The sequence below is a fragment of the Trachurus japonicus genome, chromosome 22 (genome assembly GCF_045865225.1).
Source record: "Trachurus japonicus isolate A0001 chromosome 22, Traja_1.0".
Classification (NCBI taxonomy): Eukaryota; Metazoa; Chordata; class Actinopteri; order Carangiformes; family Carangidae; genus Trachurus; species Trachurus japonicus.
In genome coordinates this window covers 7,514,377-7,528,809 of record NC_140928.1, presented here as the reverse complement: position 1 = coordinate 7,528,809, position 14,433 = coordinate 7,514,377, and the positions used below count along the sequence as shown (strand labels likewise).

The window sequence follows — 14,433 nt, the reverse complement described above, 5'->3', positions numbered from 1 at the left end:
TCTTTGTGAATGGTGAGTCCAGTTTTCTTATAGAGTCGTTCCAGTTGGCGGCCTTTAGTTTTCATGGAGCGGAGATGAGGGGTATACCAGGGGGCAGTTGTGGAGAAGGAGACAGAGCGTGTTTTGAGGGGAGCGAGGGAGTTGAGGATGTTGCTTAGACTTGTGTTGTAGAGGGTTATCATTTCGTCAGAGGTGGTAGAACAGTCCGGGATCAGAATAGTGTCAATGTTGGAGCAGAGAGTGTCAATGTTGATGTTCTTTAAGTTCCGGAATGAAATGAAGCGTGATGACTTGATTCTTGAGAGGCAGAGTGCAGTGCTAAAAGAGATGAGGAAATGGTCACTCACATGGAGATCGTCAGCTGTGCAGTTGGAGGGGGTGAGGCCAGAGCAGCAGATTAGGTCCAGAGTGTGTCCTTTTGTGTGTGTTGGGAAGTTGATGAATTGATGGAGTCCAAAACTGTCCAGGCATGATGAAAAGTCTCTGGTGAGGGGTGAATTAATGTTGTCCATGTGTATATTGAAGTCCCCTAGTAATATGATGTTTGGTGATAGAGTGGATAGATGGGTGAGTAAGATGGCAAAGTCATTTAAGAAGTCACTGTGGGGCTTGGGAGGGCGGTAGAAAGTGGCAATGATGGTGGGAGTGGGTCCAGGGAGTGTAAGTGCAAGATGTTCAAATGAGGAGAAGACAGGCAGTGACTGTGGCAGGACTTTCCATTTCTTATGGTGAATGACTGCAATACCTCCCCCACGGCCGTGGCTACGGGGGTGGGAGAGGTAAGTAAAGTCCGGTGGGGTGGAGTCGTTCAGTGAGGAGAAGTCATTTGGTTGTTGCCAGGTTTCAGTCAAACAGAGGAAGTCGAGCTTGCGGTCAGTGAGGAGGTCATGGATGAGGTGTCCTTTGTTTGTAAGTGAGCGGATGTTGAGAAGTCCAAAGCTGACAGATGAGTTATCATATTTGGTGTGAGTGGAAGCCAGCATAGATGGGCTGGCTAGTACAGAGTGATTAACAGTCCGGGTGGTGTTTCTGCCAGAGTGGTGTCTGTTTGTAATATGGACAGGAATAGGGAGTGGTTGGGTGTTGCTGTGGTTATTGGATAGAGTAATGATGGAGAGGCCAGCAGCTGAGGGAGACAATGACAGGTGTGGCCAGCAGGGGGAGCTCTGGGGAGAAGCTGTCGACAGTGAGTGCACCACAGAGGGAGAGGGGGGCGTGAGTGGGGGGGAAGTAAACAGTCAGTCATGTGGGAAGGAATGTACAGTGTGCTGCAGATTAGCCGCTAGCATGCGGCTACCTACGTAGCTAGGGTGTATTCCATCCGACTTAAAAAAGGATGAGCGGTTCCAGAAAAGATTAAAATTGTCCACAAAGGCAATGCTGTGAGCTTGGCACGCAGACTGGAGCCAGGTGTGCAGACTGAGGACTCGGCTGAAACGCCCACATCCACGGCCAGAAGTGGGGATGGGGCCGCTGATGAATGCAGAGAGTTCAGAGTTTTTCAGGAAATTTAAAAGTCGGATGAAGTGATTCTTCGTCAGCTCAGTCTGGCGGAGGGATGTGTCATTTGTACCGACATGGATTATAACTCTCTGGATGGAGGTTGGCAGAGTTTTCAACAGAGTGGGGAGATGTGTTAAAATGTCAAGGACCTTCGCACCGGGGAAACACCGTGTGACTGCGTTGAAAAAGCGGATGTTTTTTACGATGGAGTCACCTACAATTAAAGTCGTCGGAGGGAAAAGAGGACGTGGAGACTGCGTGACCGGAGAGGGACAGGACGATGGAGGGGAGCTCAGCCTCTCCGGGGAGGACAGTGGGGACAGGGCAGGAGGGACACGGGCCCGCTGCGGTGCAGGTGTGAAGCACGGTATTGACAGCCGGCGGGACCCGGTGAGGGAGCGCTCCGGCGCGGCAGGTGGACAGGACGGGGGCGGAGGAGCAGGCTGGGATCCCGGGGGCAAGGGGGGGAAATCGTGCAGGTCGAGGATGCTGTACTTGTTCTCCAGGTGAAGGTGGAAGACTGGAGCCTGTGGTGGAAACTTTGTTTTCCCGGTGCGGGCACTGATCTGGGACCAGTGCTCCTGGTGAGATGGAGTGGAGCTAACCGGAGCCTTAGGTTTAGCTCCGAGCCTTGTCCAGGAGACGTCGTGGATGAAGGGTGGAGGAGCAGCCGTGGGATCACGGTGAATGGAGACAGACTCAGGGGGTGAAGCAGGTTTCCCAGCAGCGGGCTCCGGGGGAGAGGTGGTTGCAGCGGCGGCGGCGGCAGCGGCAGCGGCGGCGGCGGCGGCGGCAACGGCGGTCGCAGCAGCAGCGGGGTCCGGAGGAGAGGCGGCAGGAGCGGCAGGAGCGGCGGCGGCGGGATCAGGCTCCGGTGTGCCAGTCAGGTCGGGGTGCGGAAGAGCGAAGATGATGGTGTCCAGCAGCTTCTCGTCTTCCTGGATCTGGTAGAGCCTGGAGATTCTCTTCTCCAGCTCCTGGATCTTTTCAGCCAGACAGGTGCAGTTGACACAGCCGGATGGGAGTGGAGTCATGGCTGAAACAGAGAGGACAGAGGCCAGCAGGCAGCCAACAACACCAGACGGGAGCGAACAGAGGGCAGTCTGAAATGATGACTGGACTGTGCCGTGTAGGACACTTACACACCAGGGCTCCGTAGGAGCCCGCAGCGGTGGATTAGCAGAACAATAACAGATCAGATCAACAGCACGGAGAGGAGACCTACCGGCGAGGGCCTGGGAAGAGGCCCGCTATTGGTGGAAAACTCAGGTAGGTCTTGGTTGCAAAGTTCCAGTCCGTAGCCGATGTAATCCCAGATGTTTGTTTAATCCATGGGGGCATTGATTGATGAATGTAGCCGGATACACACCGAATAAGAGACAGTTCTTGATAAAATCAGTGCCAGCGCAGTCGGGGCCTGTTTGCTAGTTGTGCAAACACTAGCCAGGTTTAAAACGCCGAAGGAGTGAAATCCACACGTCCGATTGCTAGTATATTTCACCCAGGTCAAATATATACTTAAAGCCAACCAGTTACTGAAAGTGGGTTGTCAAGAAGTTGAGATAAAAACGCTAAAACTGGGTAAAAAGGACGGTTTGCGGGAGCGACTCTGACTCTGCCTCACTATGTAAGGATGCTGCAGCTGCTGTCGTTTATCCTCCACGCAGTTTGGTCTAAATTGTCAAACTTATAATTTTACTGTTTAGTTTATGTCCTTGTCTGTTTATATGACATGTTGTCCACTGTCCTCTTGTGTGTTTCGCTGCCTAGTTTAGTTTGGTCATTTATTTAAAGAGATCAGAGAAGAACAAACCACAGAGGCCTGTGACTGAATTATTATTCAAACATTAAGTAACCACCTGTCACACTGTGATGTATGTGAGTCACATTTGGAGGATGGATGAACCAGTGAGGGAAGATTCAAGTGCATTTTTTTAAGGTTTCTTCTTGGGTGGCACGGTGGTACAGTGGTTAGGACCGTTTCCTCTGGGTTTGAACACCAGACCTGAGGCCTTTCCTGTGTGGAGTTTGCACGTTCTCTCTTTTTCCTTTGTGGGTTGTCTCTTCAGGTTCTCCCTGGCTTCCCCCCACAGTATGATTGATTGATTTGTTTATTTAAGTGTCATGCACATTACTGTTCCCAGCCCACATTGGTTTACAAGACACTAGACAATATAAATATATACATTCAAAGATGGCTAACATGTCTGCTCATGAATATGTGTCCATAGACTCATGCAACAATTTATGTGTTAACAGTTTTTCGAAATACCCAAAACAATAATAGTATGTAGTCTTATGTTTCTTTGTCCCAGAGTCCATGCTTTTTCAATAAGTCTGGCTAGGACATGGATCTCCTCCTTCAAAAACCCAGCTCAACACTGACTCAGACAACCAAAATAAGTCTGGGTTTTTCACCTGAACCTATTTCAAACATGGATTTCCTCAGTTCATTATACAGAGGGCACTGAAACAGAAAGTGAAATTCATCCTCCACACATCGAGGTCACACAAAGCAGATAAAACACCGACTGGTGAGTGTGTGAATTTGAATCTGAGGTTGTTCATCAAACCTGTCCAGGTGAGCTCCGCCCCCACACACCTGATGTCAGCTGTGATTGGCTGCAGCCTCCCAGAGCTGTGTAGATGGTAATGGTTAGCTCACCAAGCTACATCTCAGTAAAGCAGCTAAAATGTTGTCGTTGTGTTTCATTAAGATGAGTTTGAGTTGAGATTTCTCATGCGCACTGGGAGGACAGTGGACTAAGATATGCACTGTGTAGAAATGGATAACCCTTTAATTTACACACCGCTAATTAAGTGATAATGTCAAGAAATAGCCAAGAAATATGATCAATTTCATAGTAATGAGAAATATAGCTAAGAAATAATGATTGATTGCATAGAAGTTGCCCAGAAATAGTTAAAATCAAAGCATGAAAAGCATGTGTTATCTTTTGCCTTGACATTAATATGTAATTGACTGTTATTTCTTGGCTATTTCTTGAAATTATCACAAAATTAGCGGCCTGTAAATTAAAGGGTTACCTAAAAATGCAATGTTCCTGTTCCTGGTTCGATTCTGTCGGCAAATAAAGGGATGTTTAAAGTCGAGGAACTAAAACACCAGCACAAACATGTGTCCTCTTCAGCTCTGCCTTTAAACTGTGGCCCAGTGTGAGCGCGTGTGTGTGGGGCCGCGGCCGTGCACCGTGAAACCGGACTCAGACGGCGCAGTCAGTCACAGACATGTTTTGGAAAGGCTGCCTTAAGTCCGTGGTTCCTGTACAAACACATCACACTACTGTATTTGTGTCTCTTGGGGATGGGGCAGCCCCCTACCTCCACACACTCAACTAAAAGCCAAAAAAGGAGCATATAGCTGTCAGCTCATCAATAGCAGGCCTATGTGAGCTGCACAGGAAGCTTTAAGAGAGCGAGGAGGGAGTTAACATTTTGTAGAGAAAATAAAACCCGGGGGAAAAAATGTTGCAGAAACCTACGACATCAGACAAACACTTATAAAGATAAACATTAGCGATCGGCCTGACTTGCGTGGTCATCGAGGCCTGTACGTTTTTAAATGTTTCACCCCCGTTCTCCTTCCTCTCCGGGCGTCACAGTCGAGTAAACACTGAGCAGATGGTTTGAATCAAAGCGTCGGAGCAGCTCGACTCTCTAACATCAATCCTTCTTCCATATGCTGAGCCTTTTTTTTTCAGCACCTCTGTGTGTGTGTAGGCCCTCTTTGTCTCAGCTGCAGCTTTTTCTACAATACATTAGGAAAAAATGGGAGTAACTAGTGCAGGAACGCTTCCAACTCCTAAAACTGACTTATAAATACACAGTACAGCTTGAAAATGTGCATATTTCTGCAGCCTGAGACTTGACTTTCTCTTTTTCTTTTCTCCATCTGCAGCTGAAGTCATGGGCAAGTCAAGACGTGGGCTCCAGTTTGCCTTTAGCCTCCTGTTTGGGTTGTGGTTACCCTGCTGTTTGACCCAGACCACACCGTCCAGTGCGGCCACAGCGAAGGCAACACCAACGCCGACGCCCACACCGTCCCTGTCCCCGTCCCCTCAGTCCCAGACGGCGGCCCTGAAGGTCAGGCTGTCCGGATACCCCCGGAAACACAACGAGGGTCGGGTCGAGCTGTTCTACAAGGGGGAGTGGGGAACCATCTGCGACGACGACTTCACGATATCGAACGCCAACGTGCTGTGTCGCCAGCTGGGCTTCGTGTCGGCCACAGGGTGGACACACAGCGCCAAGTACGGCAAAGGTCTAGGTACGAGTCTGCAGACACTTCCTGAGGTTCAGTGTCCGGTTTGATGCACTGTGTCATATGATAACAATACACTATAGACTCAACGTCAGCCAGCGTTTTAGTGACTGCTTCCCATCTAATAGTTTAATTCAACCAGTCCTACTTTACTGCTCCACCTGCTTCTTTAAAGGAGACATATTATGCTCCTTTTCCACAAATTAAAATAGTTCCCAGGTGTCTTAAAAACACAAGGATCAAACATTACAGCTCTTTTCATCTGCTCAAATCAGCCCGGCTGGTTTCAGTGCCTGTCCCTTTAAATGCAAATGAGCCACTGCTTGCCCCGCCCCCTCTACCGATACCAGTACTCACAGGTAGGGATGGTATTATGCAAATTTAAAAACTAATGACATCATTGTCAGACAACTGAGGGAACAGCTCATTAAACCACATGGATTTCGAACCTCAGGAGCCTGAAAATGACAGATTTTTGTTGTCAATTTTCACATTTTGGGGGCTGAAAGGCAAGACAAACACCCAAATATATGCCTAAGAGCCATCAAAAAGTGGTATTTCCATAATATGTCCCCTTTAATATGAGATACTGATAATAAGATAATTGATCTCCCTACATCAGACCTCTCAGAGCTCAATAGAATGACACTACTGTAGGTCTCAATAGGTCTCCACATCTGGGCTCATGAGCTTCACTGACACTTTGCTGCCTCCTCAGGTAAAATCTGGCTGGACAATGTGCAGTGTAACGGAGGCGAGAGGAGCATCGACTCCTGTAAGTCTCGTGGTTGGGGCAACAGCGACTGCACTCACGACGAAGACGCCGGGGTCGTGTGCAAAGACGAGAGGATTCCCGGCTTCGTGGACTCGAACGTTATTGATGTAAGTTACTAAAACCAAACAGCAGGCCTGAAGTGAAGTGAATGTGTGGTTGCAGCAGCGATGCTCAGAGTTCATTAAGAGGCAGTTAACAAGGCCATAAACATTTATGTTAACAGCCCTGCTGCTGCACAGCCTATAGACTCTATAAGGCTGAAGCCACATGGAAGAGATTTAAAGCTGCACCTGTCGCTGCCTCACACATGGAGCTGATCAGCTTCGCTCTGCAGCTTCTGTGTGAACCTGTTAATCACAGCTGCCTCCACAGTGTCCAGAGATGGAGAGAGAGGAGAGAGGTTACCCACTGGACTAGAGGAGGTTCATCGTGATCTGACTGACCAGAAATGTTTCTTCAGTTTTGTCTTAATCATCAATGCTTATCAGTCAATCAGTCAAGCTTTATCTATGTAGCATCTTTCATAAAAGTAAAAAACTCAATTCAAACTGGGCTAATGCATTGCAGCAGCCGTAATAGTTGAAATAATAAAAGTACAGTGGTTGTGAGAGTTCAAAATTCATGCAAGACGCAAGTTCCTTAAAAAACAGCTAAAAAAAATGTATTTCATCAAAAAAACCAACCAAACAAATTCAATATTTATTTCCTGGTAACACTTATGTTGTGGTGCAATGCATATGTTGTCAATTTGATGAAGTTATGCTTACCGTATGCACATTTGTGTCTTTGCATGTGTTTTCTTAAGATGCAGTGTGTCGAGCTATTCAGGCCACCACAAAATGACACAATGAAACAGGTTAAGCACAGATTCTAGCAATAAAATATAACAAAGTATAACAAGTATAAAAGACTGAAATCACAACATTAAAACCAGACGGAGAAGATAATAAGTGTTAAGTGTATGTTTAAAAATGGCAGATTTTCCAGCCGTTTGCAGTACCACAGCTAAAAGCAGCATCACCACATGTTTTTGTTGAAGGAGAATCATCCGGTCAGTGTTGGTGTTGGTGTCCTCTGATGGCCGAGTCCGACTGAGGGTTTCTAAAAGAGACCAGATCAGACGCTCTCTGTGTTTCCCTCCTCCCTGGTTGAATAAATATTTAAACCTGAGGGAAACGTTCACTCTCACACTCTGGGAGCTCAGCTGGGTGAGGTCGGTCGGTGTCTGAGCTGCTTCCAGCTGCTCATTATTTTTCCATTTGTGCTCTCTGATGCTGGTTTGTGGAGGTGAACAGGGTTAGACTGGGGGGGCAGTGATCTGATGAGGTGTCCCTGTTACATATAGAGGGATCTTATGAAAAAGAAAAGTTTTGTAACAGTGAGAAAGGGCGGGTTCTCCCTCTTTCTGCCTGATGTTGCAGTTCAATCCCGGTCAAATGTGCTGTCCAGACTTTAAACTGTGATCTCAGACAGTTTTTTTCCCCTTTTCTTCTCTTAAATAAAACCACAAGGGATGTGAGTCACTGCAGAACTGGCAACCAGAGACAGTCACGTTCACTTATGAGCAGTTAGTGAGAGGATTAGACCAACAATTACTCTCTGTAATGACTCGGATGTCTTCAGCGTACTATATGTCTGTATGTTGTATTTTGTAACAATGTGACAGTGTAAATGTGAAGAAAACGACTTAAAGGGATAGTTCAACATTTTGGCAAATTGGCCCATTGCCATAATCCCTGTAGTTTTAGGAGTAGGTTTGTTTTTGAGTTGTTTTCGAGGCAAATGCAGAGACTGCTTGCCGAAAAACTGCCCCCGACAGGAAGGCGCATCAGTGGTTTTGCATGAATTTACCTCTAAAACAACTCTGTCTGGTAATGTTCTGTTATTATCTCATAGCGTGGTGAATGTGCAGGTCACAACAACACCAGAGCGTTTTGGAGTTGTTGGATTGTGTATTTGATGAGTTTGATGAGGGAAACCAAGAAATCCCATTAGCCTCCATAGTGTAGCTCTGAGCAGCTCGCAACTCTGCTTCGCCATTCTAAAAATAGCTTGCACCGACAATTAAAGGTAACGAAGCTACTGCTAAAACTATAGGGATTATGGCAATGGGCCAATTTGCCAAAATGTTGAACTATCCCTTTTAATAATCACTAATTGTCAAACTTCTCCCACCTCGCAGGCCCACGTGGACGAGAACAAAGTGGAGGAGGTGCGACTCCGGCCCGTGGTCGTGGCGACGAAGAGGAAGATGCCCGTCACTGAGGGCGTGGTGGAGGTGAAATATAAAGACGGCTGGGCTCAGGTCTGTGACGTGGGATGGTCGATCAAAAACACGCGCGTGGTCTGCGGCATGCTGGGATTCCCACACGAGAGGAAAGTCAACAAGAACTTCTACAAGTGAGTGAATGGCTCGACTTTTAAGCATTAAAAAAAAAAAAAAAACTGAATCTACTGCAGGTTCATCATGAGGTTAAAGCTGCAGCTGGTACGTTTTTATAGAAACTGCAAAGAATGAATTTTAGGAGACAGTTTGGATTTTACCACTTCCTGGTGGAAAAGTGTGCACATCAACACCTCCAAAACTCCTTCACAAAATCTCACATCATGAATGAAAAGGAGCAGAAATAATAATAATCTGATATAATATGCTTTTTTTTCACAAGACTTTAATCAACAAAGCAAATAATTCAATAAAATCTGAATTAAATTATTAGTATTTTTTTACAACAAAATTGATTCTTTTTTATTAGCTTTGTGCATAATTAGCAGATTACTGTGATCCACTAGTTCATGAGTTTCATCAACTGAGTTCATAACGGGGTTCAGTGGATCTATATCGACTTCCTCTGATGGTTTTAATGGCTCTTTTTGCTGCAAAATGCAAACGTAGTGTATGTTTACCAAACACTTTACCAGGTTTAGTGGTGACACACTCTGAATCTTCCCTATTGAAGCTTCACTTTGTGTTGTATTGCTCAACTTCATGGTGATGGAAATAGTGGAGACTGATTCAAAGTTGTAGAAAAAAGAAGAAATGTCAACGTCATGCGAGATAAAACATCCAGGAGAGGAATTTAAAGTTAAAGGAATAGTTCTGATATTTTGGAAAATGCACTTATTACACTTTTTTGATTTTGATTCCCATCACTAAACTGGCTGTAGTTTAATTATTTATTGCACAGACGAGTTAATATGTATATCCTAAAGTGTCAAACTATTCATTCAAAGTAATAAAAATGAGCAACATGGAGGAGATTCCTCATGTGCAATGTTTGCAGACTTTAAAGGTGAAGCACTGTTCTCCTCTGCCAACAATGTGAATTAAGCCTCTCAGCAAACTGGCTATAATTTTCTCATTCAGCCCAGACGAGCTGTAGCTGCAGCCTGTTTGACATTCCTGTGGCTTCAGTGTGTAAAGCAAAGTGGCAACACTTTGACCAAACCACGAGCAGGATCTGGGTCTATTGTTTGGTAAAGAGTGGACATTATAGGAGCCGCTGTTTACAGTGGATACGACACTGACAGTCTGTGTAAGTGTGTCTTCTCCCAGCCAGAACAACAAAGCACACAAGCCTCTGATCGTTCTGCTTCTCCTTATTATTATTTCTTCCTTTTCAAGGATGTTTTTTGATTTTCCTCCCCTTTGGATTCACAGAGCAGCCATGTTTGTGTTTGAAATGCATCCAGCTTGGGTCAAATATTTCATCTTCTCAGCCTCCGTTCATTAGTTCGCAGAGGAAGTTGAGGAGTGATAATGAACTGCCTGCAGAGACGGAAAAGTACAAACCAGTGTGTGTTCTGTCGAGCGTTTTCACCTCTGCAGGGCTGTGCAGAAAAATACAGGATATCTGTACATATCAAATCTCAATAGTGAAGGTCGGGTGAGAGGATTAATTGGCATATCCATTTAATCAAATAGAAAAAAATGTTTCCAGCTTCTCGGATGTGAAGTTTTGCAGCTTAATTCAGTTTTCCTGATGTGCATTTTTCACTATTTTTTAATTTTCTCTATCAATCAATTAATCATGTGGTCTAATAAATGTCAAAAAATGGTGAAAAATCACAGTTTAATAAAAGCTTTTGTCCAACCAGAATAGCAGAGAAGCTGGAATACTAGAAAGTCTCATCATTTCCCTGTCAATCAGGAAATCAAATCATTGACTTATTGTCTAAATCCTCTCTTCCTATGAAAATAATCATTGTCTCTATCCATTAAAATGCATTTGAGGAACAATGGCTTCTTCAGCCGACTTTCTGAACTGCACACATTCCTGGCTGTGCTCCAGTCGCAGGCGTTTTTATTCCTCCCCTGCAGATGGTTCACAGTAGTCCGAGGGGGAAACGTGTGTTTTCTCTCAGCCGAGTGTGAGGGCGGACGGAGGATGGTTAGTCAGTCACATAATCCACAGACAACGACGACCGGAGTCAAACTGCTCTGTGTTATCATCAGTCCCTCTGTGCTTTTTAATTTATAATTCAGCTCTTGATTATATGTAGACTTTGTTTGTCGGTCGCTGATTTTGTGATAATAGCTTTGACCACTTCACTTAACTTTCCATTTAGTCTGTCAAGCATCTGAAAAACTTTCCACTGAATCCCAGACAGATGAATCATCTGTTAGAAGCTGGTTCAAACAGGAAGTGATTGTTTTGTTTAGTTGTTTTGTTTCGTTTCATACTCACCATGTTGGCATTGTATGTGTTTACTTTAGGGCTCTCAATGGGTGGGATTAATCTCATGAAAATCCATACTTTTACATTTTTTTATGTGTTCAAAAGGGATTTTTCAAGTGTTTCAGTGGATGAATGTGCTGCTTTATGCAAATGTAACTTTATCGTGCATGGACCTAAAACAATGAAAAAGGTGGTCAAGAAATGTATATGGTTAAAGTAATTTAAAATCATCATTGATCATATATTAATCATACTAGCACTGTCTCAGTCTTTAATAATAATAATTTAATAATAATAATCTTTTTCATCTACAAGTACTTCTTATATCTTAACTTAACTTAACTTAACTTATCTTGACCTGACTTGGCCTGACCTGACCTGACCTGAACTGAACTGAACTGAACTGAACTGAACTGAACTGAACTGAACTGAACTGAACTGAACTGAACTTAACTTTACTTAACTTGTCTTATCTTGACTTATTGCTACTTGACTTGACTTATCTTATCTTGACTTGACCTTAACTTAACTTATTGTGACTTGACTTAACTTAACTTAACTTAACTGTTAGTAATCTGAACGTTTATTTACCCCACTCTGTCACAGATTCACAGTTTACTCAGTAACTGGGCTTCTATATGATCACCAGCCAATAGCCAATATATACTGTATTGATTACTGGTTTTTCACTGGTGCGGCTGAATGAGACTCAAACAGTCACCACGGTGTTGAATAGTTGGAATGACTCTGTAAATTGTGATCGTTCACATCTGTAACACACGATACTGGAAACCTGAGGAATGTCAGAAATGTGATTCACCAGTGACCCTGCACTGCTTCACCTCAATGTGTGTGTGTGCAGTCCAGAGACAGTGAGTGTGTGTATGTGAGTGTGTGTTGTGTGTGTGTTTGCACGCAGTCTCTCTCCTGTATGTGATGGTATTTGGCTGTCTCACTGTTGCAGACATCTGAAAAAGCGAGCAGCTGAGAAGGTCTCCAGGCCAAAGGTTAATGTTGCGGCCGGTGGAAGGTACACAAGTCCTGCAGGGAATCAAACCCACCGTCCACCTCCGTCTGTGTACTGGTGACAGTGGGTTTCCTGTTGGGAGTAGTAGACAATAACCGTTTAGCTGTTCCCGCTCCTAGATATAGATGACCACCCCCCCCCCCCCCTCTCTAATATCATATTATTTATGATGTGCAGCATGTGAATGGGTTGCGTATTTAAATTTGACATAGATTTGTGATAACTGAGGGTTATCTTGAGTCGAGGGTTTGTTTTCTGTTTTTGTCTTCCTCACACTTTTCCACTGACATGGCACAGGTTGTATTATTTATTTCCAAGTTTTCAAACCATCTGATCTTAAAACGTTTAATTACAAAAAGGACTTATAATGGAAATCCCTGCCTGTCTTTAACGGGACAGATGTTGTCAGTCTGAGCTGTGTCAGTGACCGGGGCTTCAATTTCAATTTTCCATGGATGACTCGTTATCCCTTTTTTTTTCAATCTAACGCTGCACCATCTGAAAATCCCATTCTCCAGTATGACCTGCTTTTTAAAAGGTGAGGAGTGAATTTTCCTTCTCAGTTCTTCAGCTGAAACAGTCGTAGGCCTGCAAATAATAAGTCACAGCATTTGTTTTAGCCGTCTCAGAGTGCCAGACGGGCGGAGTCTGACACGTACATCACACATTTTAGGGATCTGAATATTCTGAATTTGGGAAATTCCACACCAAAGGAAATGAAAACAAATTATAAAAGTGAAAAAAACAACACTTTTTCAGATGTATTTGTTTTATATAATTTTAGATGTATCTTCTTTAATATCACTTAGAGCTTACCAGATAGACATACAGTGGCCTTGAAGGCTCATTTCACCTGCAAAGACACAAACATGCTACGAATTCAATGCATGCAAAACGGTTTGTTTAAATCCATTAACACTGAACCACTTGCTGTTTGGTGCTATACTGGAACCATATTGACTTTATGCTTCTAACATATTAAAACAATATAATAATAATTAACAGTTTCTAATTGATTTGAATAACAAAATGTTTGAAGTTTTGTCACAGGATGAAACTTCAGCTCCTATTCCGGCCTCACACTGACAATGTCTGAAGAACTCACCCACACAGACTGTACAGTGTAACATAACTGTTACTGTTACACTTACCTCTGTGGTTTATTTACATCCCATCCTGTCAAAAAGCAGCGTCATACACCAAACAGAGACAATGTGGTAACTGGAGGTTCACATTGGCACAATATAGAAAAACTTCTCCTCTACTAACATGTTAATGATCATACTGAATGATACATGTCATACATACACTACATGGCCAAAGGTATATGGACACCCTGACGTTCACTTACAGGTTTAAATGCAGATTACATTACATAAAACATGTTTTATTAATTATATCTCATGCACACAGGAGCTGCCAAATATATAAATGTTTGCTGTAGCTTTAATATTTCTCTATGTAACAACTATGTGTGTATATACTTTTGGCCATCCTCTGTATGTGAGTCTGTGCTGTTTAAAAATGCATTTAAAGATCTAATGAATGTCAAAGTTTTAATTAATTGATGTAATTCTGTCACATGTGTGTGTTTTTACCTGAAGGACGTGTCACTTTCAACATATTTGTATGAAGCACAGTGTATTTAACCATCATGTTGAAGGTGCCACGTCCTTCTGGATCATATAACTCTGTATGTCTTTAACATCACTGTTGCACCATGTGTCACCGTCTTGTGCTGCTTTGATTTTTTTTTCACCGTGTCGTCACCTAAACTGTGTCACAGCCTCTAACCCCGTGTTTACTTTGCAGGCAGACACCCAAAGCTAAAGCTAACTCTAAGTCTAAACAGAGCAGCCCTGGCAAAAGGTAATCTGAGGATAAACAGCTCAGTGGGTAAAGTTGGGTGGTGGTGGTGTGGAACAATGCATCTGAAGAGAGAGACCCACACACATGCTGCGTTCACAGACCTCACACACACACACACACACACACACACACACACACACACACACACAACTGACACTTGACAAACTGATGAAGTCAGGATGAGAAAAACAAATGTTAGGAGTGTGAAAAGCTCATTTTGTTAGCGACATTCTTCCTCTCCGGTTTGAGAGATTTTCAAATTAAAAGCATGAAACTAAATTGAGCAAAAATATTGAATTCA

The 14,433-nt window shown here is 43.9% G+C and overlaps 1 protein-coding gene across 7 annotated transcripts in view; it reads left to right on the top strand.

The window, feature by feature from the left end:
• loxl3b (lysyl oxidase-like 3b) overlaps nucleotides 1–14,433 on the top strand; it is a 33,318-nt gene that overhangs the window by 4,435 nt on the left and 14,450 nt on the right. For 3 of the 7 annotated variants that reach the window (XR_015034701.1, XM_085766947.1, XM_085766946.1), the window contains exons 2-6: nucleotides 5,423–5,791; nucleotides 6,504–6,667; nucleotides 8,743–8,960; nucleotides 12,201–12,266; nucleotides 14,076–14,132. Coding sequence is in view for 6 of the 7 variants with exons in the window: in XM_085766947.1 (XP_085623073.1) it covers nucleotides 5,431–5,791; nucleotides 6,504–6,667; nucleotides 8,743–8,960; nucleotides 12,201–12,266; nucleotides 14,076–14,132 (866 nt within the window). In the remaining variant the exon portion in view is untranslated. The remainder of the gene's footprint in view (nucleotides 1–5,422; nucleotides 5,792–6,503; nucleotides 6,668–8,742; nucleotides 8,961–12,200; nucleotides 12,267–14,075; nucleotides 14,133–14,433) is intronic. The other 4 variants (XM_085766953.1, XM_085766952.1, XM_085766951.1 and 1 more) reach the window with 3 other exon arrangements.